At 39.8% G+C, this 24,844-nt stretch overlaps 1 protein-coding gene across 1 annotated transcript in view; it reads left to right on the forward strand.

Moving 5' to 3' along the window:
- The window catches only part of LOC134533285 (histone acetyltransferase KAT7), a 438,198-nt gene that overhangs the window by 382,452 nt on the left and 30,902 nt on the right, over positions 1-24,844 (forward strand). Inside the window, exon 9 of the mRNA XM_063370739.1 lies at positions 8,289-8,435. Coding sequence (XP_063226809.1) covers positions 8,289-8,435 — 147 coding nt within the window. The remainder of the gene's footprint in view (positions 1-8,288; positions 8,436-24,844) is intronic.

Below are 24,844 nucleotides of genomic sequence, written 5' to 3' on the forward strand. Positions count from 1 at the left end.
CGACTACCACATTGCAAGAGCATTTGGGATAAATCCTTTTTCGCCACCTGCGTGAATCATTATTAATCTTTGACCCTTCGCGACAGGCACTAGTAAACCATTTGAAGACATGTCACGCCACATTTTATTTTTTACATGAGACGACAATATGTACGACTCATCCATGAATATGATTGTGCGTTCATCGTTTCTATATTGACGCATAATTTTGAGATATTCTATACGTTTTTGCCGAATATCTGATTTTTCTATTAAAAGTAAGCGCTGCGATTTGGTTTTTTACCACCTGAATCCTAGCTTCTTCAAAGTGGTCCTTAAGGTTGTATTGCTACCTTGGTAATTTATGTCATTTTTTAGTTTACGTCGTATAGTTTCGACAGTCGGCACACTTTTTCAAGTAAGTAAAAATTTTACACAGTACGTCGTACCACAGCTTCATTAAAGGTGTCAAGTTCGTGTTGTACATGTTTTCTTTCGCTTCTTGTTGGGCGTCTCGAAAGATGTTCCTTCACCAGTTTCATTCCTCCTAGCCTCCCTTTTAATTGTTTGTACAGTCATGCGAGACACACCCTTCGTCTTAGCTGTTCTCAGCTGTGCTTTCTCTAGTGAAATGGAGGGTTCCTGCAATCGCGCTTCATTTTCCATAAACTGCAGAACGTTATAGACGATTTCCCACGCCTGCTAGTACAGTTTTTTACTCTTTAACTTTTGACAACACTGTAGGCATTTTATGTATAAAGTTGTACTTTACTGAAGTACTGCACTACATATGTAACACTGGCTCTGAACAAAAGTGATACACTACATGCACAACTCAGATCCAAACTGTAAACGAAAACGTTTAGTAAGTACCACGGATGTGTTAACGAACGTATTCGTCGGATTTCACCGAAGGACTAAGTTTTCACTCTGTGCAGTAGCGTGTAGCCCCTGTTATCAAGTTACGCATTATCGCTGGTTGCCGCGCCACGTCTGCCTTCCCCAATGTCGTGACTCACATACACACAACGATTTTCTAAGGCCCGGTGCACACGTGCGGACATTGTCCGCGCGGCACCGCTGCGGCGCCGCAACGTTGCCGCAGAAACACATTCACACAGTACGGACAAATACCGCACCGTCTGAATGATGCCGACTAACGAGATGGATGTGTACAAACGTAAACTGGTATTCTTTGTGTACCTGGTATACAAATGTTTATTGGATACACTACTTTCTTGTCTGTATTTATATAGATTAACATATAGGCATTCATTAAAATAAAGTATAATGTATACTTACATATTTCGTTTTTTTCCTTGTCATCCTTTTCGTCAAACGATTCGCAAAATTTACGGCACATGTTGATCCACGCACTTCTTTTTTATTACGATCATGGTATTCTTTAACGGCTACGTTCCATATCTCTAGATAACTTTTAACTTCTGCGATGAAGAGTTCAACATCTAATATGTCTTCAAATTCACGTGATGCTGCCATCTCACTTTGCGGCAACATACCGCACGTGTGCACTGCTCGATTGACACCAATGTACTAAGGAACGTAGTTGGACGTGCGGTGCCGCAGCGTTCCTGTGGGATCTACGGACAAAAATGTAAGCACTGTGGACGTGCAATGGACGTGCGGTGCCGCTGCCGCGTCGCAGCTGTGTCTGCATTATTTCTTATCACTCAAGCCTTCCGAGAACGCATCTCCGGCGCCGCAGCGGCACCGCGCGGACAATGTCCGCACGTGTGCACCGGGCCTAACCGTCACCCAGGCTCGGAGTTATGTTGCGTCTACTGTAGTGTAGGGTAGAAGGGGGGAAAGCGACAATCCTTGTTATCTTCCAGGCGCGCGCGGCGCATATCATGTTGCGGCAGTCGCCAGCCAGCTCTGCACCTGCACGTGTCCCGGCCTTGCTCGCGTTCGTAACAATACAATAGTATCCAATATTGATTGTTGACAAATTTACATAATCATACATAAAAAAATACAAAATGTCTTGTGACTGCAGGCGAGCCCAAAATCCGCCGCGGTAAGTCTTCAGGAGGTTGTCAACACAATACACCGCCTGACTATGCGGAATATAGCATATGCCTCGGAATATAGCAGTAGTCTCCGCGGGCTGTTGATGTCCTCTCCCGGGGCGCCGCGCTCAGCTCCAAGCCTCGTCCTTCTTCCGCGACACAAGTGCCCACACTCGTTCCTTCGAACAGCGCCTTCCTCTGGATTCCCAAGACTCGCCACGACATCAGGTCTTCTCGCCACTTCTAACCGCTGTCGGGGACTCTACGCCGAGATGAATACGAACAACATGTTTCTTGTTTGTCTGCAACTCCGCTGTGAACAGTGTCAAATCCGGTTGTGTCTGTTACGGTTCGCTTGCCTGCACCTCGCGAACCTCACCACCACCGCCGCCTGCCCTCGTGACCTCGAATACGTGGTTGCTTGGTAAGCGATTATAAATTACCACTCGTTAATTCTGAACGTCGCTGTCTCCGAATTACTGAGTCATTTCTGCAACTATCCACGACCATTTCTTCGACTCGAGCGAAGTGTGGTCGTCGAGGCTCACCAGAGTCTAGTCCATCTTCTCCCGACGTCATCGGCGGAGCGGCGGCAGCTTGTGAGTCTAGTCCATCTTCTCCCGACGTCATCGGCGGAGCGGCGGCAGCTTGCGAGTCTAGTCCATCTTCTCCCGACGTCATCGGCGGAGCGGCGGCAGCTTGCGAGTCTAGTCCATCTTCTCCCGACGTCATCGGCGGAGCGGCGGCAGCTTGTGAGTCTAGTCCATCTTCTCCCGACGTCATCGGCGGAGCGGCGGCAGCTTGCGAGTCTAGTCCATCTTCTCCCGACGTCATCGGCGGAGCGGCGGCAGCTTGCGAGTCTAGTCCATCTTCTCCCGACGTCATCGGCGGAGCGGCGGCAGCTTGCGAGTCTAGTCCATCTTCTCCCGACGTCATCGGCGGAGCGGCGGCAGCTTGCGAGTCTAGTCCATCTTCTCCCGACGTCATCGGCGGAGCGGCGGCAGCTTGCGAGTCTAGTCCATCTTCTCCCGACGTCATCGGCGGAGCGGCGGCAGCTTGCGAGTCTAGTCCATCTTCTCCCGACGTCATCGGCGGAGCGGCGGCAGCTTGCGAGTCTAGTCCATCTTCTCCCGACGTCATCGGCGGAGCGGCGGCAGCTTGTGAGTCTAGTCCATCTTCTCCCGACGTCATCGGCGGAGCGGCGGCAGCTTGTGAGTCTAGTCCATCTTCTCCCGACGTCATCGGCGGAGCGGCGGCAGCTTGCGAGTCTAGTCGTTTGGTGCTCAAAAAGGGGGTTTACCTGCAAAGTTTTCCGCGAGTTTTGAAAATTGGTATGCTTATAGATTTCGACGTGCTCTTTTCGAATTTTCAGTTTGCCACCTCGTATCTTTGCCGCTCGCGCCTTCATATTGAAAAAATAGTGCCAAGACAGTTTTTGTTTTTATTATATCTTCCTTCCAACTCATTTTACGATAAAAATAGTTGTGCAATAAATTGACTAGAGGAATGTATGAAGTTACCTTTTTTTTTAAATCGATGTTTTCAGCGTACGATTGCCGCAAACTGTTCTCCAACATGCGTATTGGCGAGAAAAAAAAAACTAATTTCCACGCCATGAGGTAGAGCAAGTGGCACATTGTTTTTGTGGTATCCCCAGTAGTTAGTCCTTGTCCACATAATGTCAGTGCAGCTCCGGAGACGTAGATCTTCTTATTCTTTTGACGGCTATCTCTACGCGTTCAAACATATACATTCTCAAGCCAGGAAAAGGAAAAAAATTCAACAAACATATTCAACTAAAAGTATCTATCATATATAAAACAGTCACTGATAACATATTATACTTGGACACCTTCAGTAGCTGTGATACATCATCAGCACTATTTAATCAAGGAAAATTGAATTGTGCCAACGTACTCCGAAAAAACCCAAATTGAAACGAGCTTGTCTAGATATTAGAAAACCAAAATGCTGACCCAGAGATGGTTGCTAAAGCTGGAGAACGCTTTCTCCTTGCATTGTACAGGTACAGTGGCGTGAAAAGTATGTCATTGAACTACTATAGATATACATGCTTTACAAAATCAGCATATAGAAATAAACTTAAATTGCATAGCTGGCACGGACAGAAGCAGCAGCACTACAACAGTCGTTCCCAACCTACCACCAGGTCCAGCAGTGGCGTGGAGTTGAACAAACAGCGGTGGGTATGGGAAATAAAGCAGGTATGGGCTAATTCTGTCACTACACTATCCCCCAGCTCCGGAAACTTTGCTGAAATTTATTTCTTGTAAATGCAAAAAGGGATGTCGGGGAGCCTGTGGATGCAGAAAGACTGGGTTAAAGTGCTCCGTTATTTTCCCGCATTGCAATGGTGCCTGTGATGATTTACAAGTCCAACTACAAGATAGCAACAAAGAGGAAGAAGCAGAGAGACTGTTCTCTAGCAAACCTATGACGAGATCTAGGAACAAGGTGATTGTACCGAAGCTGATAACTCTATCGCGAATAATCTAGTTGAAATTTATATCTGTGACGTTTAGCTCGGTTCTGAAGACGATGAACCCTCAAAATGAAACCTTGTCTATCAAGAATAACGAAGCGAGGAGATCGCATTGAAAAATATAATTAGTGCATTGTGGCGAATTTAGAGTATTTTTGGCAAATATATATTGACAAGGTTTAAGTTCAAGATTTTCCAAGATGGCGGACACCGAAACTAGCACTACATTCCGACTGCACTTTCCGGACAGGCATTTACATACTACTAGTATATTTGTATACCTTCAGATTTAAATATAGTGAATTTACCTCACTTTACAAACTTTTTTTTTCCACCAGGACTGGTTTCGTACTATTTGTATAACTGTGCTTTGGTATCGTTGAACAGAAAGTATTTCCATATTTAAAAACGATGTAATATTGAAAACAGTTATTCATATAAGTTGGTATATGGATCACCCAATTTAACAATATGTAGATATTCTTTGAAACAGCAGTAAAAAAAAGTTTTCATGGTGCGTGTGTGTGAGAGCACGAGGTCTAAAACATACAAGCCGATTATTGGGGAACCGTTTGCCGAGTATCAGAGTATCGTTCGCGAAGAAAAATGGACTGCATCTTCCTACACGCTGTTTTTGCCACTACAGTCTGTAAACAGCTGGCCCATCGGAGGAAATTTGCCTTGCCAAACAGAACCCAAAATAAATTACGGGACATGATTAGTTGGTTACTGGAACAGTGTCTGACTGCGGTGGGCAACTGCACTCCCAGCGCCGGGCCAATGGCTACAGGCCAGCTTAACGCATTTCTCATGTCTTGAAAAGTCATTAGCAATAGTGTGGTTTGAAATGATTCTTGCCACACTTATCAAAAGCATCCAGAGCGGTTTTCGGAAGAGTATCGTCTCGTTCAAGATATTTTCAGTTCATTTTCCACAGTTGCAGTTCACCTTTCATCAAATATTTAATTTCAATGTGATAAACACCAAACAGATTCGCCTTCTTCAGATGGATATTTTGTGGGATTAGCTAACAAATATTCTGGCGTACAAATATAGAGATTGTAGAGCCCCCCAGTTCCAGTGGGAAGTCCTCAATCACGGAGTCCTACATCGGTATGTAACACGATTGTCTTAGTTATATTTCAGGATGATTACTCGGGTAGTTTGATCGGTGTTACGAAGTTTCGATGTGCTTGGCGTTACGACTTCAGACTCCACCTTGTCTGCTTTTCACTTGTCTCTTTAAATAGTCAATTGAAACAAAGATCTGATGCATTATTGCGCTTCTCAGAGAGGGTTGGGATGTGATGTATACTCCTAGTCTTTACTTTCTTCGGATTACGCCTTTGATTCTAACCCTAATTTATATTGTATTACATTATTTTGCAGCTACAAATATCAGTTTTAAGAACTATGTAAAAATCTAAACGCTAACTGTATAATTTTTTTAACACACTTATATAAGCCACTTTTTACTATTAACTAACGAACTATTAAAACAAATACGCCACTGTATGCTTATTATTTATTTGTAACCGTTCCTACGTTATCTATTAAGTATGGTATAAATATTCACGTTTACCGTTTATTTGTCGGCATAGTTATGGCCGTTATGGGCCTAGTCCCATTCAATTGAGCGTGATAGGGCTTGATTTCCTGTCGTACTGCTTGCACTTCAATGTATATTTATGGGGATTACTACATTAGCTTAACGGGATATGTTACCCTTTCACAGTTAGTTTAAATGTTTTATTATATCAGTGTTGCTGTATTTAAATGTACTCCTTTGTGCTTGTACGCAAACGTAATGTGTAGGAAAGTGTAATTTGTACTTGTTATTGGGGATTTCTGCGCCCCTATTCTGTTGTTCCGCGCGCATACACACGCGTGCAAGTTTTGTTATTCTTCTTGACGCTTATAAAGAGTTGTTTGCACGTCTATAAGTATTTGTTATTGAGAAGTGCATTAATTAAATGTATCCCTATATCATTTATTTTTTTGAATCCCAGGTTTCTTGTGTGTTCACCTTTAAATGCACCTAAAATACACGATCCGTGCTGAATATTTAAATTCAGCTCCTCCCCGTTACCCCTTGATATCTTGTCCTGGCAGTTGAAAGCCATGTCCAGGATCCGCTTAGTTAGGGCTTTGTGAAGGCTTTCAATCTTATGATAATTCGGCAATCGTTAACGCTTGAATTCAGATTCTCTCCCCACCCCCTTTTTTTTTAACTTTGATAAATTGCATACTCGTGTATATTTATAGAAAAGAAAAACGCCTTGCAATACATATGCATACAAATACGTGGTGCTTATATTTTGTTCCAAAAAGAAGCAGCATACTTTATTAAATTCCTTTTCCTTAGTTTTGTGGCTTAATGCTACAACCGCTTATGCGCCTACAACCATTGTGCCTTTTGAAACTATATTGCTGTGAACAATGTCGTAATTTTCTCAGAGTGTCAAATTAAAATGTTTTATATTCCGAGTTTGTCGAATTAAGTTTTTTTTTCATTGGGATAATGTAACATACAAACAAATGAATTGATATATGTACAATCAGTTTTTCTAAAGGAGAAAATGACGTTGAGAAATGTATTACAGCTGGTAAACCCCAATTGTTACTGCAGAGGGCAATTGAATTGTATGCTAATGTATGTTTAAGGATAAGCCATGGTGAAACATGCGCCACTTTATCCTGATAAAAATCCAACGACATTTTAGTGTTGTGCCGTGTTAGTTGCGGGACAAAGTGTTCGTGTCAGAAAGCGACAAGTGACGATTAGATCTGCGAATGCATGTTGACACGACTGTACGTGTGATTAGTTGTTAGAAGCTGACCCGAGTACTGGCTCAAGAAACGAAGGCGAAGTAATGCAATCAAGACATTGCACAGGCATTACTACTGTATTGAATAGTTGTGGTTTGCAAATTTGTAATTTTTTACTTATAATGTTGTATGTTGTAAAATTCTAAAATTTTCTTCGTTATATTAATAAATAAACTGTAAGAAATTAAAATGTTTTATTTTAATTGAGATATTATTACCTATACCATTCTTCTTAACATTGCGTTTATTGCAAGTAACGCGTCAAAATAGGTTCTTGTTTTTTTCCACAGAGTTTTGTATGAAAATAGGGGAAGGAAAACTAATATCCACAATTCAATTCTTGGCTTCAATGGTTGTTGCCATATTTTCTGGCCGTTGTGTTAGAGAGAGAGCTGTGCTGGGTATCTCGCACTCGCTGTATCATCAGCAGAAATCATTGCTCGACAGAGGATTGCTGGTAAAAAAAAAGCCTTAACAATTTTAACTCTCTGTTCAAGTAGGTGATGATAAAGTGTGATGTGAATGCTGTCTCAGACAGATAATTTTATTTCGGAGCAGCATTGGCAACTATGTATAATCGGTTGTCAGGTATGTTGTTTGAATTTTGTTGAATCATAACTGTTATTATATTTAAACACTGGGTACTCTTTGTGGCAGCTTACATTCCTTTAGAAAATAGTGCCAGACGCGATTCAAGTAAGTATTCATCATTGAACAATTGCAGCTGCCAGCTTGAATTTATTCAAATTAAAACAATTTTGACAAGTATGTTAAATGTAAACCTTGTGTAGCTGCAGTTATACTTAGATGCTTTCGATTTTGGCTGCAAACAATCAATTGCTGTGTTACCATACAATTGCTTTCTTTCTTACCTGAAACTGTTCAGAACTAGTTTTGGGATGTGACACAGCAGTGTAGTGGAGAGAGACAGCCTGTGTTGTGTGCAGGCTACCTGCTGACCAGGGTCGAGAGGAAAGTGGGCTCTCCGGAGAAACCTTTGTCCGACCTGGGCCTCATCTCGTACCGCAGCTACTGGAAGGATGTGCTGTTGCAGTACCTCTGCAACTTCGGCGGCAAGGATCTCTCTGTTAAAGGTGACTGTCCACATCCACAGCAGAACACGTGTTGGACTTAGCAATGAAGTTCATGGACTCTGTATTATTGCTTTCATAAGTCTGTTCTTATACTGTACAGTCCTATTTTTGGAAGGCCCCAATGGTCCACCGTGTGGATTTTGGTTCGATTGTTGTAGGATATTAGTCTGAATTATTTTCACAAGAGAAACAATCTAGATATGTGTATGTGTCTGCGGATTTTATCAGGTTCTCCCATTACTGCATTCCATACCTTCTTCATTTTAGGATATGATCTCACATCTTGCTCTTAAGAACTACAGCCTGAGTGGCTTCACCCGAAGGCTGTTAATTTCAAGGTAGTTCACTTTTCTTAAGTTATTTTACATGAAAGTATTTTTCCTTGAAAAAATAGCTATTGAATGTGTTAGACAAAAAAAAATATCAGCAAAAAATATGTGGTTTATTAACTTCATCACATATATTGGAATGTACATTCAAAAATACTATTTTTTTTCCTCAGTTTTCATGTCAGATATGTATGTCGCACGAAACAGAAGAAACTAAATAACAGTTACTTCTTAAGAAACCAAGAAGACTGCCTGAAGACCCACCTACTGGGTTACGTAAGAAACTGCAGAAAATAAACATGGATAACAATTGTGTTTAGAAAAGTGGAACGTAAATCTGATCTTCCATTTGTCCTTTCTCGAAACTCAGCTTCTAGTAAATAAAACTGTACGAGCCTAATACACAGCATCTTCCGAAATGTAGTGTATCAGCACGAACTATTGTTTTGAGGAAAACATTAGCCAAAATTGTAGTGTTCAAGGTTATAGCTACTCTACATTTTGTTCCATTTATCAAGGTTCCTAACTTACATGGTTTGGTAAGGTTTAACTTTGCACAGTTTATTTGCACAAAGGCTCAAGGACTTAGTGGTCTCTGACCACTCGGATATTAAATTAGTGCTCTCACATCTCTGTAATGCCGGAGTGTTGGGATTAAGCCCACGAACCTCGCAATATGACCACCTAGGATCTCAACGTACATGACCAGTTGTTGCTACAGTACATCAGTAGTTCACACAAACATTGTACACATTCTCGATCACTGCTGTAAGTAGTATTAAAAAAATTGAAAAGCAACGTAAATATGGAAGAACTTCCACCGACTAAGCATGTGTATACATATTGTTCAGGCGCAGGCAGCCATTCTGCCCAAGCACGGCTGGCCTTGGCAGCTCCGGGGGAGATCCCACCACTCCAACCCTCAGTGACGGAAACTGGCATTTTATCGGGAAGGTGAATTTTGAAAAAAAGAAAATAAATAAATTTTGAACATGTGTATTTAGAAAACTTACCTTATTATTGACATTAACACACTTGCTATGGGCCTACAGTAAGTAGTAGCCATAGGCGATGCAGCAACTCATAAAGTAGCATACTGGTATTTTGAACATTTTTCTTAACTTCCGGGGGATATAACTCACCTCCCCTTCGTCACTCGCACCAGGCCCTGGAGAGAGATGGCACACATCTTCGCCTGCAGCCTCCTCGCACCCAGTGTGTGTAAGAAACAGAGCCGCGTGCCACCATGCTTGGCCTGCGGTATGCAGCTCATGTGTCATAGGCTCTCGAGTGACGCCAATATGCGTCTAAAAGGGTTCAAAACTCACAATCGTGAAGCGAATTAATCGGCAGGTTACCAAATATTTGGGAGGCTTTCGGAGTGTGTAAATAAGGCCCTGGGAGACGAATGCAACAGTTGTGTAAGAGAGTGTGGGCGAGCGAGAGGAGAAGAGAGAGAAGAGAGTGTGGGCGAGCGAGAGGAGAAGAGAGAGAAGAGAGTGTGGGCGAGCGAGAGGAGAAGAGAGAGAAGAGAGTGTGGGCGAGCGAGAGGAGAAGAGAGAGAAGAGAGTGTGGGCGAGCGAGAGGAGAAGAGAAAGAAGAGAGTGTGGGCGAGCGAGAGGAGAAGAGAGAGAAGAGAGTGTGGGCGAGCGAGAGGAGAAGAGAGAGAAGAGAGTGTGGGCGAGCGAGAGAGCTTAATGGGATCTTTTAACAAAATTTACTATCGCATACAGTATATCTAATGAGAGACAATACTAAGACATACTTAAATACAATTTAACACTAGGTCCTAAATCAATATTTATTATATAAAAAATCCTTTATTTACAAATCAGTCTTCTTATTACAAACATGTATATTTTAATTTATGCAATTAACACCTTTACTTTTAAGATACCTTCAAAATAAATCATAGGACATATAAAATTCTTTACAGTCAAAGTACCTTCTTAGGCAAAAAAATTGAAACAGAATCCCAAGAAAAATTTATTTGTGTAACTATTCCTCCTCTCTGTAGAGGGACTTGAAATTTTCTGATTCCCTTGAGAACTTCGATCACCCTCGGATGCACATATCTCCCGTGCTGCGAGAATCTCAATGGAGCTTGGCGCAGTCGTGCTGAGTCACTGAGGGTCCCTCAGTGGCCGGCCAGGTGTCGTGATCAGGGTCGTAGCGAGCCGGGCCGGCCGCACAGCTGCGGTAACGCCACGCGTGTCGCTGTCCACCGCTGCAAGTCCCGCTCAGAGTCCAAACCAAGGAACACGTTACTGGGAACATTACTAGGGCTATCCTTCCAACACTGTCTCTACCAGTTCGTAATCATATTTTTTACAATACGATACAGAAAGTATGGATATCTAGGCCACTATCTCAGTAAGTGAGAGACAACTACCAAGTTGTGGAATGCTTGCACCTCAGAATAGGGATTGTTCAGTTATCAGGTGTAAATATTTGTGTGTTAAAATTTTTAGTTGTTGCCGTCACTAACATGACAGTTTGGTTTTATGTGCAACCAGGGCCTTGAAAAACCAGTTAGAGTTATGTGCTTATCGGTTGTGTTGTCTTTTAAATAACTTGTGTCATGCTGTATTTTTTTCACCGTGGTAAATTTTGTTTCCCGGGTGGGGGGGGGGGGGGGGGGGGGGGAATTCTTGGAGTGATGTAAATTGTAAATTTGTGGTCTTCAACTGTTAATAGCAGTGTAATATTAGTGCATTGACAGCAGTGAAACAATCCGTTACAGGAAATTGCGCCGATGGAAATCATTCTTCTGCAGATACGTATTCAACAGAAGTCGTCTGGAAGAATTCGCGATCTGTGCGATACCGTTGTGTCGGGCATTCTTGGTTGCTTTGTTCGTGTAGGGTTGGTAAATGGCAGGCAGTCATGAAGCGAACGAAACTGTCTTTATGTTGTTTTTTTTCCATGGTACATAAGGAAAGATTTCGATGAATAGTTCATTCCCTTCGAATCATGCTGCAAGATTTTTTTTTGTTAGCTTGGAACTTTTATATTTTTACCTGTCACAGCAGTGGACAGAGGGTGGCGAAGCTAGTGGATGAGGCAAAGTCGGATTCGTAATAGGAACGATTGTTTTGAGGACACCTTCAGAAACATAACTCAGATCCGAAAAAAAGGTTGGAGGATCATCTTTTTGTTGCATCCAATATTGACGAGAAAGCAGATTTTGACCAAGAGGAACGCAAAAAGAGAATATACATGTTGATGATATTTATTTCAAAATATAATAATAGCAGTTTCAGTCACACTAGGAGAATGCTCACATCCCAATTCGAGTAATCCTGCCTCACAATCTCCAAAGTTACTCTACAGTTAGATTTCCCAGTTATAATGTATAAATGAAGGCATGACAAAAATTGGCCTATCTGGTTGAGGCATTAGTGGCAAAGTTGGTGCAGTAACCAATGTGGAATGGCTATCATGTTTGAAGTAAGCAGCGACAGGCAAACCACTGTCATTAATTCAGTACCTGTTTTACACTAAGGATAACTTTGAGGCTTTGTGGAAATATTGCAATAGCACTACAACAACAAAAGGTTTATAGTAGTTAGCGCCTTTAAGCACTAGTCAATGTATTGTAAATATCAGAAGGGAGTTCTTCTACATTGGTGCAATGGCTGTCAATGGTTCAAGAGAATGTTGAGTAATCCTTAGTTATTTACCAATCTCACCGAACACTTTGACATTGCTTGGGAGTACAGCTTCTGTATTAATTGTCTACGACAGTCTCATAATTTCAATACAAATTTTCCAATACGAACTGTGCTAATTGTGTCATCCAGCATTACACACACCTGAATTTTGGCAGTTGGATGTTCTCCACTCAAGTTTCAAGTTTAAGTTAAGCAAACCACCTGAACAGCCAAGCACCCGAGACAACATTAACAAATACTGGCCCTACCTGGGTTACGTTTTTGGCAACATTGGATGCTAGAGACCACTGGTCTTACCCAGGCATTCTGGACGGTACTGGATTCCAGCAATCAGGCCAGATTCATTACAAGCAGCAGTCTTCAAAGACCTGGGATGTTACAAAACAGATCCCTACGAACAGTTCTAGACTTCACTTGTGTCCTTGCCATTGCTTTGAAAGAAAAGTTTCATTTCAAATTCTTCCAGTCGGTGCGGTGACAAGAATATAGTATGTACAATAGAGATGAAGGTGTTATCAAAAACTACCAACTGTAAACTTGTCTTGTCACTAATTGTAAACATCTGTATTAATTTAAATTGGCCGACACCCATTTTGGAACTCCTCTCTCCATCGATTTGCAGAAGTGTACTCACACATTCTGATGGGGTTGACTAGAAGGATGTCTATGTTCCCCTGTGGGTAAAAGTAGGACCTTCCGCCCTCACTGCAGACGTTTTGACTCCATAGGTATGTTATGTTTGTAAGGTATCTATTTTTTTGGATTGGAAGAGGTACCTAAGGCAGGTGTGAAAAATCACTTTAAACATGCTCTAACTGGAAGCCTTAATTAAAATATGTAGTGATGCTTATATTCAAGTCAGCAGACCCAGATTTAGGGGAGTCGAGAAATCACGCATAGAGCTGACCTAACCATCTGGAAAAGCAAGTACATCGACGCCCCCAGGTAAAGCATTAGTACTACGACATTATGCATGATTATCTTGCATCAGGTCATGTGTAAAAGATACCAGAAATTGCATAGAAGAGATATTAATATTACATACTCCACCATTATGTTTTAAAACCAGATAGCACAACTACAAATCTTCGAGCTACACTCGATGATTCAGCTAAGACATCATCAGAACAGTCATTGAACGATATGTTCCTGCCAGGGAGAAAACTCCATTGTGACATAAGGGAAGTAGTCAGTTTTGTCTGAGTTTTTTCGCTGCTGATATCCATCAAATGTATAGGATACAAGCTATCAAAACTACCACTGCATGCTCTGGCATTTTTACCTATCAGCAAAAGTCAATTAGTATCATTTGAAAACCTTCACCTATAAATTTAGTGTCGTTATCCTATTCTTGACTTTTACACTTTTCATAAATGGCCAGAATAAGAGGAACACAGGTTTTCTAATAATGCTCAGATGTTGAAGATAAGACACATATGTGTACGATGCTGTAACAGGACTTGAGTTAGTGCAAGGGGCACTGCGACTTCAGCAGTAGCTAGTGGACATGTTGCAGTCTGGTAGGGTTTGTCTTCGGCAATTTGTGAGCAGTAGTTCTGAATTTATTCGTCATTCATAACTTCAGCAACTCATTATGCATCTTTTTAACAAGAATGGTGGAACTAACACCTTACACGGTGTGCAGTGGATTATGAGTAATGATGTATTCTCTTACGAGATCAGATAGTTAAAGGGGGATTGGCCAAATGAGATGAGTCGGATTTGGCTTTTTTTCTGTCTAGTGTTGCTGTCTATTAGTGCTAATCTCCAAACACATGACTAAACAGTTTTAGTTTGAAGGTTTGGGATGGAATACAGCAATGCCGAGTAATCTAAAAACAATGTGGACTTAGTGGAGAGAATAAATATCTTGTGATGAGCAGGTCACCATTCCTTGGAATCCCATGGTGAGCTTACTAGGTTAAATAGTGGATCTCCATTGCTATTAAAATATCTTTGTGAAAGTATATGTTGCAGTGGTGTATCTGTGCATTATCCTGGGAGTTGGCCTGGTAACAATGCATCTCATAACAGTTTGAGTAGGGGGTGCGAAAGAATACTGGATCAATGTAAACATTGAAATGTAAACATTGCGCCAGTACTCCCCCTGGAGGCCGCCATCTTGTTTCATGGGGGCTGCCATCTTGCCTCGTGGGGGTCGCCATTGTTGTTGACATTGGTTACCAGGGCGTGCCACAGTCGCCGCCACTGGGGACCGCCATCTTTTTTCCGTCAGCTGGAGGCCGCCATCTTAGTTTAGCCTTTAGTTACTGGAGCGCGCCACCGTCGCTCCGAAGGCAGGAATTGTATACAAAAAATCCTGGGCGGCGTGGGGATTCGATCCGTGGGACGCAGCAATGTCGTGGTTACAAGGAAGACACCTTGACCACTAGACCACAAGATCAGGTGGGAGGTGTAGAATTAAATAACGAACATAGGCTTAAAAGAAGCTATGCTTAAAAGAAGCAACCACCATGTTTTTAAAGTCGAAAAACAAATAATGCAGCCATACTAGCTATGCCTAAACCGACATTTAAATTTCGAAAAGAAATAAAAATATCGCTATGCATAAATTTAGAACCGCCATATTTTAAAAAATTTCCAACCGCTCTGCTTAACCCGTCATGTGTAAATTTCCAAAAAGAAATAAAATCCCCGCCATACTAGCTATGCCTAAACCGCCATGTTTAAATTTCCAAAAAAAAAAAATTTACCGCTATGCATAAAAGGCGCCAACCCCCACTTCGAGTATACCTAAACCGCCATATTTAAATTTCGAAAAGAAATAAAATATCGCTATGCTTAAATATCGAAACGCCATATTTTAAAATCTCCAACCACTATGCTTAACCCATCATGTTTAAAATTTCGAAAAAAGAAATAAAATGCCGTCATGATGTATGCCTAAAGCAAACCCTCACCAGTATGCATAAACAGCCATATCTAAATTTGGAAAAGTATGCTTAAGCCGCCAAGGTTAAATTTCGAAAAGCTAATGCCTCAACCCCCACCATTATGCTTAACCGCCATATTTAAATGTGGAAAAGAAATAAAATACCGCCATGTTTAAATTTCGAAAAGCAAATACCGCAACCCCACCACCCAGGTATGTTTAAAACCAAAGCAAATATTTAATGGGGGGGGCAAAGGAGAGTATCATTTTAAGTGTTGGATTTAACAAAGGGGGTGTCCGGGGGCTCTCCCCCGGTAGAAAAAAAATTGTATTCTAAGAAGCAAAATGGTGCTATTTAAGCATATTTCGTACATAAAAATAGAATGTACTACTAGCAGAAATTTTAACTTTTTTTATAACAAATTTACTTAAGGCTCGGCATCACAAAACAGTTTTCACTTTTCAGTTTTCGCCTCGTAGAATTCATTTTAAAGGCAATTTGTTAATTTTCCCACTGCACAGAGTACATAAATTACAAGCACCTTCAAATTTAGTCCCCAGATATCATCAAGTTATCTAGAGCTGTAGAAAAGGCAAAGTTGCATTTATAATTACAAATTAGTTTTACTAATTGCATCATAATTACATGACGCTGGTTGAAGATTAATATTTGTAGTGTGAGATAATATATTTTGCCAACTATCTATAGCTATAGTTACATTTTCTTAATATGTGCTAACAATCAACTGCAATAATCAAAACAAGCTATAATCAAATATTTAAGTGAGGCTAAGCCTTGAGTATACAATTTAACAAAGACGTCATTATCCCACTCATTGCCCACTCTTAAGTAAATTCATTTGAATATCAGGACAGGAGAACTCTTAATGTTACACACCTTTAATTAAATATTTTTAGATGATGCCAATATTCAGAATGTATTGACACAAGCATATGATGTACCTAGTCTCCAATGAATATAACTTTAAAACGTGACAGAAAATCTGTTTTACCATTAATAAATCTGAAAATCTAAATATCTTATGATAAGTTATATGAAAAAAAACACATTCAAATTGATAAAGTCAAATCACAATATAACAAAACTCGGAATAGTGAGCCGTTCGACATAGCATTTAAAATTTAAAAAGTCACCAAAAATTAATTTTTCGAAAAATGCAGTTCAACTTTAAAAAAATAAAAAATTAAAGATAGAAAAAAGCTTTTCGCAGTAACACTCATATCATTTTATTCAGGAAAGTCGAAATTTTATTTTGGTATTAAAAATTAAAAAAGTCAATATTTTAATTTTTTTACTGTCAGGCTCACCTTAAGAATAAGTTAAAAATGCGAACCCCACAGAATAGGCGAGTGAAGATGCTTAAAAATAACTGCAAATCTGCTTGATAAATTCTTGTTCAATAATTTGTAGATTCAAAGAAATTTTTTATTACTCGATGGAATAATCACGAGCGACAAGCGGAAAAAAAAATAATGTACCGACATACTAAACTTTAATGTTAAATAGGTATATTACATATGGTTTTCGGGATCATGAAAATTCGTCTCAGTCTAAACTACTCAAAAGTAATACCTGAGTTAAAGGAATACAACTCTTCTTTAGGATCTTAGTCTTCACAGGCATTACAGCCTAATGTGCGCTGCTTTTTAGGCGGTGGTTGTGATGAACTGCAGGACTGTGCAGAACGGTTGTTGAAGAAAAAGTTGATGCTTTACTGAGTCATTCATTGTACGCCGCAAAAATTAAAATACTGTTATAAATTTTCTCCTTAAACCCTAAATGTTTTTCATTACTGCTATTCCGCACTACTCACTCACGATACTACAGATAAATAAGTTTATTTTAAACAGTTCTGTAGTACGGCTCACAAAGTTTCTTGTACTTAAAAGCAAGACGTACAGTTGTTGAATGATGACATGTGGAAAGCGCTCTGCACGTCAGGTCGTTACCGTTAGGTAGAAACGAGGCGGGGTTTATACAGATGTATGAAAATCAGGTAGACAAGGGTGGAAATAAACGGAGCGTAAGCTACTGCAACGAGCGGAAACATTTACTGGTCTTATATCCCACTATATTTCTGCTATCAGCACTGTGAAACGTGAATATTTAGTAGAAAACAAGATCAGTTGCCGTATTTATTGTGCCTGTACACTTATCGAAAAGTCTTAATTTATTTTAAGAATAAAGTAACGCACAGAAAAAAGAAAATCCCACAAAAACAACTTAGCATTGCAATGAAGACAATGCCTCTTGTTCATCTGATGCAATGGCCAGGCAAAACCATCACTTTGCCCGGCCATGAAATGTTATGGCCGGGCAGTCGCCTGGGTCGCCCCCCCGGTTCCTACGCGCCTGTTTAAAACAAACACCACCATACTAGCTATGACTAAATACTTGGGAGAAACATAACCTCAAAAAGGCGCCATACTAGCTATGTCTACCCCACCCCCACCACCAGTATGTTTAAAACAAACACCACCATACTAGCTATGAATAAATACTTGGGAGAAACATAACCTCAAAAAGGCGCCATACTAGCTATGTCTACCCCACCCCCACCACCAGTATGCTTAAAACAAACACCACCATACTAGCTATGACTAAATACCCGGAGCAACATAACCGCAAAAAGGCGCCATACTAGCTATGTCTACCCCACTCCCACCACCAGTATGCTTAAAAAAACAAACACCCCCATACTAGCTGTGACTAAATACCTGAGAGCACCATACCTCAAAAATCCCGCGCAGAGAGAGTGAGATGTTGTCCGCTGGAGCGTCACTCATAAACTGCGCAATTATAATCCCCACATCATATTATAAGAATAATATATTTAGTGGTAGCACTTGTGCAACACACCAAGTAATAAGCATAGTTAAAAAATGTAGGACCTCTATTGTGGTAGATCACGTACAAATAGTAATAAGCATAGTTTAAAAAAATGTATTAAGCATAGTTAAGTATTAAGCATAGTTAGGACAAAGACTATTATTTTACATCAAGTAAAATAAGCATTGTACAAACGCCGTGCTGAGAGCTGGATGCCTCGCTCGTGCGCCAGCGAGCAGGAATGTATTAAGCATAGTTAGGACCCCTACAGTTAACACGTAGCGTTAAGTAATTAAAAACAAAACGTAAATGCGGCACAATCGACATAAGTTACCGATGTAATAATAAAAAAAAAAATAAACCAAATAGCGCTCAGCGACATGTACCAATAAGCAAACATAAAAAAAACTCACCGGAACGCACCCCGCCCACCCCGGCGACGAGTAACAAATAAATTTAAATAAATGTTGAACAAACGTCCGTGTAGGAAAGGGTGTTGAACGATCGCTCGTGCGCCTTAGCGTTAAGTAATAAACATATTTAAAATAAAAAAAAACCGCACGGAGTGGGCGAAGACCCAGAAAAAAACAAGAACACCGACCCGCTCAGCTGCGTCACGAAGCAAATAAGCATACATAAAAGAAAAACTCACCGGAATGCACCCAGTCCAACCCGGCGACGTGTAATTAAAAATAAAAACGCAGACGAAAAGATATATTAAAAATAGTAACACCTATGTACGCCATGTAGAGTGCAACCCGCACAACTGACAGCGTTTAAAGATAAGTAAATTTATAAAGTATATTACAAAGCGGGAGCTTCAGAGAAACACGTCTGCACGCTGTGTAGCCACTCCTGAAACTGTTGACGGAAGCCAGAAGAAGGAAAAGTTGTTATTCGACCCTGGCACGCAACATTCTATACCACCATGCAGTAAAGCCACGGAAAACGCCTAATTGTGGAACACGATTAAAAAACGTACCGCCCAGTGATACCCAAACGCCGAATGCATGTGACAGGAAATACCATAAATCAAGTGTAAATACAAAAAACCAATTAAAACAAACCACGTAAAATATAACAAAATTCTATAGCAGACACACACACACAATCACGAACACAATACAGCGGAATGCATATAAAATCACAGAAAATAAAACCTCAGCAACGAAAACTCCCATGAAATAATACTCGCTCAATGAGACACCATAATGCAAAGAGTAAAAAGACATCCCTATATGTAAATAGGAAAAAATATAACAATCGCGGAACCGCGAGAAAACAATCAAAACCATCGACAGCAAAAGCAAGAAAGGTAATAAAAATACTAATTCAGTTACACATTGAAGAAATAAATAAGGACGGAAACCCCATAGTTCCCCCCCAAAAAAAATTATACCACTAGGCTAAACACAACCCATAATTAAATCACAATAGAAAGCCAATACCAAAAACAGTCTTTGAAAAAAAAAATCTATCTACGAGAACAATATCATAAAACTACCACACTCTCAATTCAACACACCAAATGGCATGGCCCGAGAAACGACAACACAAGTAAATATCAATAACCATAAATACCTACATCCTCAAAATATGTTATCAAGCAACCGAAACATAAGAAACATACATTCACAAAGCCAGCGCAACAAACCAAGGCGCAAACGAACGACACAACACCAGAGACAAAACATGCGATTCCCATTTGTTAAAAAAAAAAAAATAAGACGCACATACGAGTCTTTAGTGCTAGCCCAGCTAGTATACATTCAATAATAAATAAAATCTTTTATAGTATTTGTGTAGGCATACTGTACTATAGTCATTAAATAGGAAGTGCAAAGCGATATAACCACAAGACGTAATTAAATAAAAAATTATAGTAATAAAAAGTATGTATAGCCATTAAATAATATATAATGGAATATATGCGCGTTATACCCTAAACTAAATATCTGCAGGTTTTAGCTCTTATAGTCAAACTTTGTAGAAATATAAACATAAGTCGTTTTAACGGTCTGTGTAATACATATGCATATAGGTATATCATCAGCTCTGACTAATTTGTCCTTCATATAAGAAAATTAGTTCCCGACTATAAACATAGCATATTATTCTAATAATAAAATAAACTATGTATCATTGTAGTATAAAGACCGCAATATACTGGTAACTCATTTTTCAAATAGTCATACCACCGTTAATAAATAATGATACTATTTATTTATACAAAAAATATTAAGTGTCATCCATCCTTCCCTTTCGATCATGACATATACATAGAGTGTGTGTGTGGTGTTCTAAATAAGGAGTGTTGACACCCATAAAGGAATATTATATGAGTCAGGTAGTACAGTAAGAATGCTTATAAGATCATTGTTAACTTTCCATCAAGGCTAGATAAAAAACAATCTCTATATAATGGTACATGAATAATCAGAGACCAACTATAGTCTTCATACTAGTAAATAATAATTAAGGATATACCGGGGGTAAATAAAAAAATAACTTATATAACTACATCCCAATAAGCATAGGAAGCTCTGGCGTTAATAACAAAACGTAAAATAAAAGGTTACTGGTTCAGTTTTAAATAAAAATTATATTCTACTACTACGCATTCCATTGCAGTGTGCTGAGGCGCACTGCTTCCGTCATATCTTATTAATTACGTGATGTTTTTTTTTGTTTTCTTTCACCTGTGAGTGCGCCGTCCCTTGAGCGGAGTATTACCCCTCCTTTACTCCCTCCAGTGTTGACGTCAACGTGTCCCCTCTCTAGGCACTTGTGGTGCGCGGAAGGATTTTGCTTGTCGCTTGAACTATGCATGTGTGTGTTCTTACGCCGGACTAATTTCCTTAGAGTATAAAGGGGCTGGGCGCGCTCGCCTCGTTCTTAGATAATACATAGTTCTAGTGCGAATAGTTTGTCGCGGGTGTTGCTCCGGTCACCGGTCATGGGTGGGTGAGTGTTGGTGTGTAGTGGCTTGAATTCCCCTTCGCTTACGTTTGGCCGCCACGTTCAAAATTCTAAATTTTTCTTTTTTCATTTATACTAGTTCTTGTCCTCGGCGCCGCCCATGGCCGGGAATCCGGCCCGCTCCCGTCTTAGGAGGATATGTACATTTTGCACTATCGGGTTTCCTTCTGTTGCGTCTCTCGTATACTTAACGTAGAACGCACCTCGCTTCCTTATATTGTCCGCTTAGGCTCACTATGAAAAAGTGCGCGATGCGCCCAACCCCTGCTTATGTCCAGAAACACTGTTCCAATATATACGTTGTTAGAAGTAATTAAAGACATGTTTCTGTGACACTAGTAATATTTACGTACGTAAGTTTAAAGTCTGTAACCACTGTTGTATAACCGAACTAAATTATACGCCCCACACGCGCGTGTACGAAATTACGAATTTAGGAGTAGAATTAAGTATTCAATGTTAACCTTAAGGTAGTACTGTTTGACATATAAGACTTTTCGCCCGTGTAGCGAACACATATTGTAAGAGACACGGTTTGACGACTACGGTCACGCTCTACTCAATATTGTACTGTTTAGCTTAACATGTTGTAAACTTTTGTATTCATGGAATACTTATGTATATCTTAAGTTTATATACCTCCCTTTTGATGAGTTGGGATCTATTAAAAAGATACTTGAAATCTCTCTTGTATATGAGTAGACTAGTGGTCATCCCTTATTGCAAAGTTACCCTTACACCAAGATATACTCTATTTATGCTGATTGATAGCCGTATGCTCCTCCCCGGCAGGTTGGAAAATATCACGACTATATGGGAGGGGTCTGGGATACTCGCTTTAGTAAACGTACATCGTGGTATGTTTCACCATTAAGCACAGGAAGCACTATAATCCCATTCCGACGAAACCTGAATAGAACATACCAGTAATCTTTGTGAAAGAACACACGAGGATATTCATATTAATAACCACTTAGCCAAAATCGTTTACAGAATAACAGACATAGCAATTCCATGCCTCAAACACCGCATCGCCTCAACGATGGCCCAGAACACAAATATTATATCCGCCTTCCCCAAGAGACTGCTACAGTCGCCTCGGCGGACCACTAGTAACTTTCACATTGCTTGAGGGCAGACGGAAATAACTAACACACGCAGCGTCCACCGAACACAAGCCCCCCAGCTGTAATGCTGGATAAAATAATATATTAAAATATGTAAAACAACTAGGATGCCTTGCAAACTATTAAGTACGACACCCATGCCTTTAAACCAAGTAACGTGAACGACGAAGCCCGACAACGACTTTCAAGTGACAAGGAGTAAAGAAGGAAATAATATTTACATGAAAGTAAACATGTGGTGTATGAATACTCATTGCCCACCAACTATGTACTACCTACTAGTGCTAACCCTTTACTGCCAGAGACATAAAATAACCAATTACTACTATATAAAATATCTTTACATTAAAATAAATATAGTGTCAGGAGAATACTAAAAAAAATAAGTATTGAAGTAACTGAAGCGTTTACACAAACAAAACTATATATTTCCCATCATAAACGTGCCTTGAATTTGTACCCCCACATAGACATGTGCTTCTATACGTTAAACGCAACAAGCATCGGGTTCCCACAAAACGCGCCGATAAACATGTCTGAGTCCTTTTATGCCGCAGTGCGGCCTCTTTTAAGTAACTCGATCTGAGGCAGGTGCGCGCTGTGAAGGTCAGGATGTCGCGAGATAGTATGACACGAGATACCAGGGATAGGGTGCGGGTGGAAGGGGGCGCAGACAGGCCGAACGAGCGCGGCGACGCCAAGCACTGCAGCCAAGCGCGATAGTAACAATACATTAATACCACCGAAAATACCGCACAGCCTCAAAAAAAAAAAAAAAAACAGCACAAAACCGGAGAATGAACTAAAAGAGCAATTTCAAAAGTCTAAACTGAACAGAAATTAGGTAAATATTGACGTATACACATGAGAGTACAATTAAGTAGAAATATATATTAAAAAATTACATTACCTAGCGTAAGAAAAAAAAATGCATTCAGAATGACCAGACATCGCTTCCCCATCACAAAATGTTCGATGGTAATAGTCACAATCTCTAATAACATACATGTGAAATAGAAAGAGTTGGACACCGACTTTAAAAAGACTACCACTCGTTAAAAACGCGTAAAAGTTAAAGGACTAAGCTAAATGAATATAATGAAACCACATATATGTTTGCGACAAAACACGTTTCCTATACTAAATGTGACATCCCAAATAAATTAAATTCATTGTCTAAAAGAAATTTTTTTTTGTTCACCTAAACGAAACCTAAGTTAAAAAATCCATATGGAAGATATATTCCGCATTATAATTAAGTATATTGGAAGGAATGGCGAACTCTAGAGACCCACCTTGTACGCACAAATCATTTTAACAAAAAAAAAATTTCTTTTAGATAATGAATTTAATTTATTTGGGATGTGACATTTAGTAAAGGTAACGTGTTTTGTCGCAAAAGTATATGTGGTTTCATTATATTCATTTAGCTTAGTCCTTTTAACTTTTACGCGTCTTTAACGAGTGGTTGTCTTTTTAAAGTCGGTGTCTAACTCTTTCTATTTCACATGTATGTTATTAGGGATTGTGACTATTACCATCGAACATTTTGTGATGGGGAAGCGATGTCTGGTCTTTCTGAATGCATTTTTTTCCCTTACGCTAGGTAATGTAATTTTTTAATATATATTTCTACTTAATTGTACTCTCATGTGAATATATCAATATTTACCTAATTTTCTGTTCAGTTTAGACTTTTGAAATTGCTCCTTAGTTCATTCTCCTGTTTTGAGTTGTTTTTTTTAGGCTGTGTGGTATTTTCGGTGGTATTAATGTATTGTTTCTTTTATATAATACTTTCAGTTATGCGGTTACACCTGTTCTCATTGGCATATTCGTGTCTTTTTAGTACAGCGTCTGTAGTATATGGAATGTTATTTCTCCTAGCCATCTCTGGGTTTATGAAGTGTCTGGGTTTGAGTCTTGGGTTGGGAATATAGTGGTTGTTTCGATGTAGGTTGCATATTTCTATATGCCTGTAGGCGTTGTTTGGTTTTTTCGAGTTGACTTGTTATTTATTACTGATAACGATATTACGGTAATATTAACGAATAGAAGCACATGTCTATGTGGGGGTACAAATTCAAGGAACGTTTATGATGGGAAATATACAGTTTTGTTTGTGTAAACGCTTCAGTTACTTCAATACTTATTTTTTTTAGTATTCTCCTGACACTATATTTATTTTAATGTAAAGATATTTTATATAGTAGTAATTGGTTATTTTATGTCTCTGGCAGTAAAGGGTTAGCACTAGTAGGTAGTACATAGTTGGTGGGCAATGAGTATTCGTACACCACATGTTTACTTTCATGTAAATATTATTTCCTTCTTTACTCCTTGTCACTTGAAAGTCGTTGTCAGGCTTTGTCGTTCACGTTACTTGGTTTAAAGGCATGGGTGTCGTACTCAATAGTTTGCAAGGCATCCTTGTTGTTTTACATATTTTAATATGTTATTTTATCCAGCATTACAGCTGGGGGCTTGTGTTCGGAGGACGCTCTGTGTGTATGTTATTTCCGTCTGCCCTCAAGCAATGTGAAAGTTACTGTTGGT

The sequence above is a fragment of the Bacillus rossius genome, chromosome 6, assembly GCF_032445375.1.
Source record: "Bacillus rossius redtenbacheri isolate Brsri chromosome 6, Brsri_v3, whole genome shotgun sequence".
Taxonomy (NCBI): domain Eukaryota; kingdom Metazoa; phylum Arthropoda; class Insecta; order Phasmatodea; family Bacillidae; genus Bacillus; species Bacillus rossius.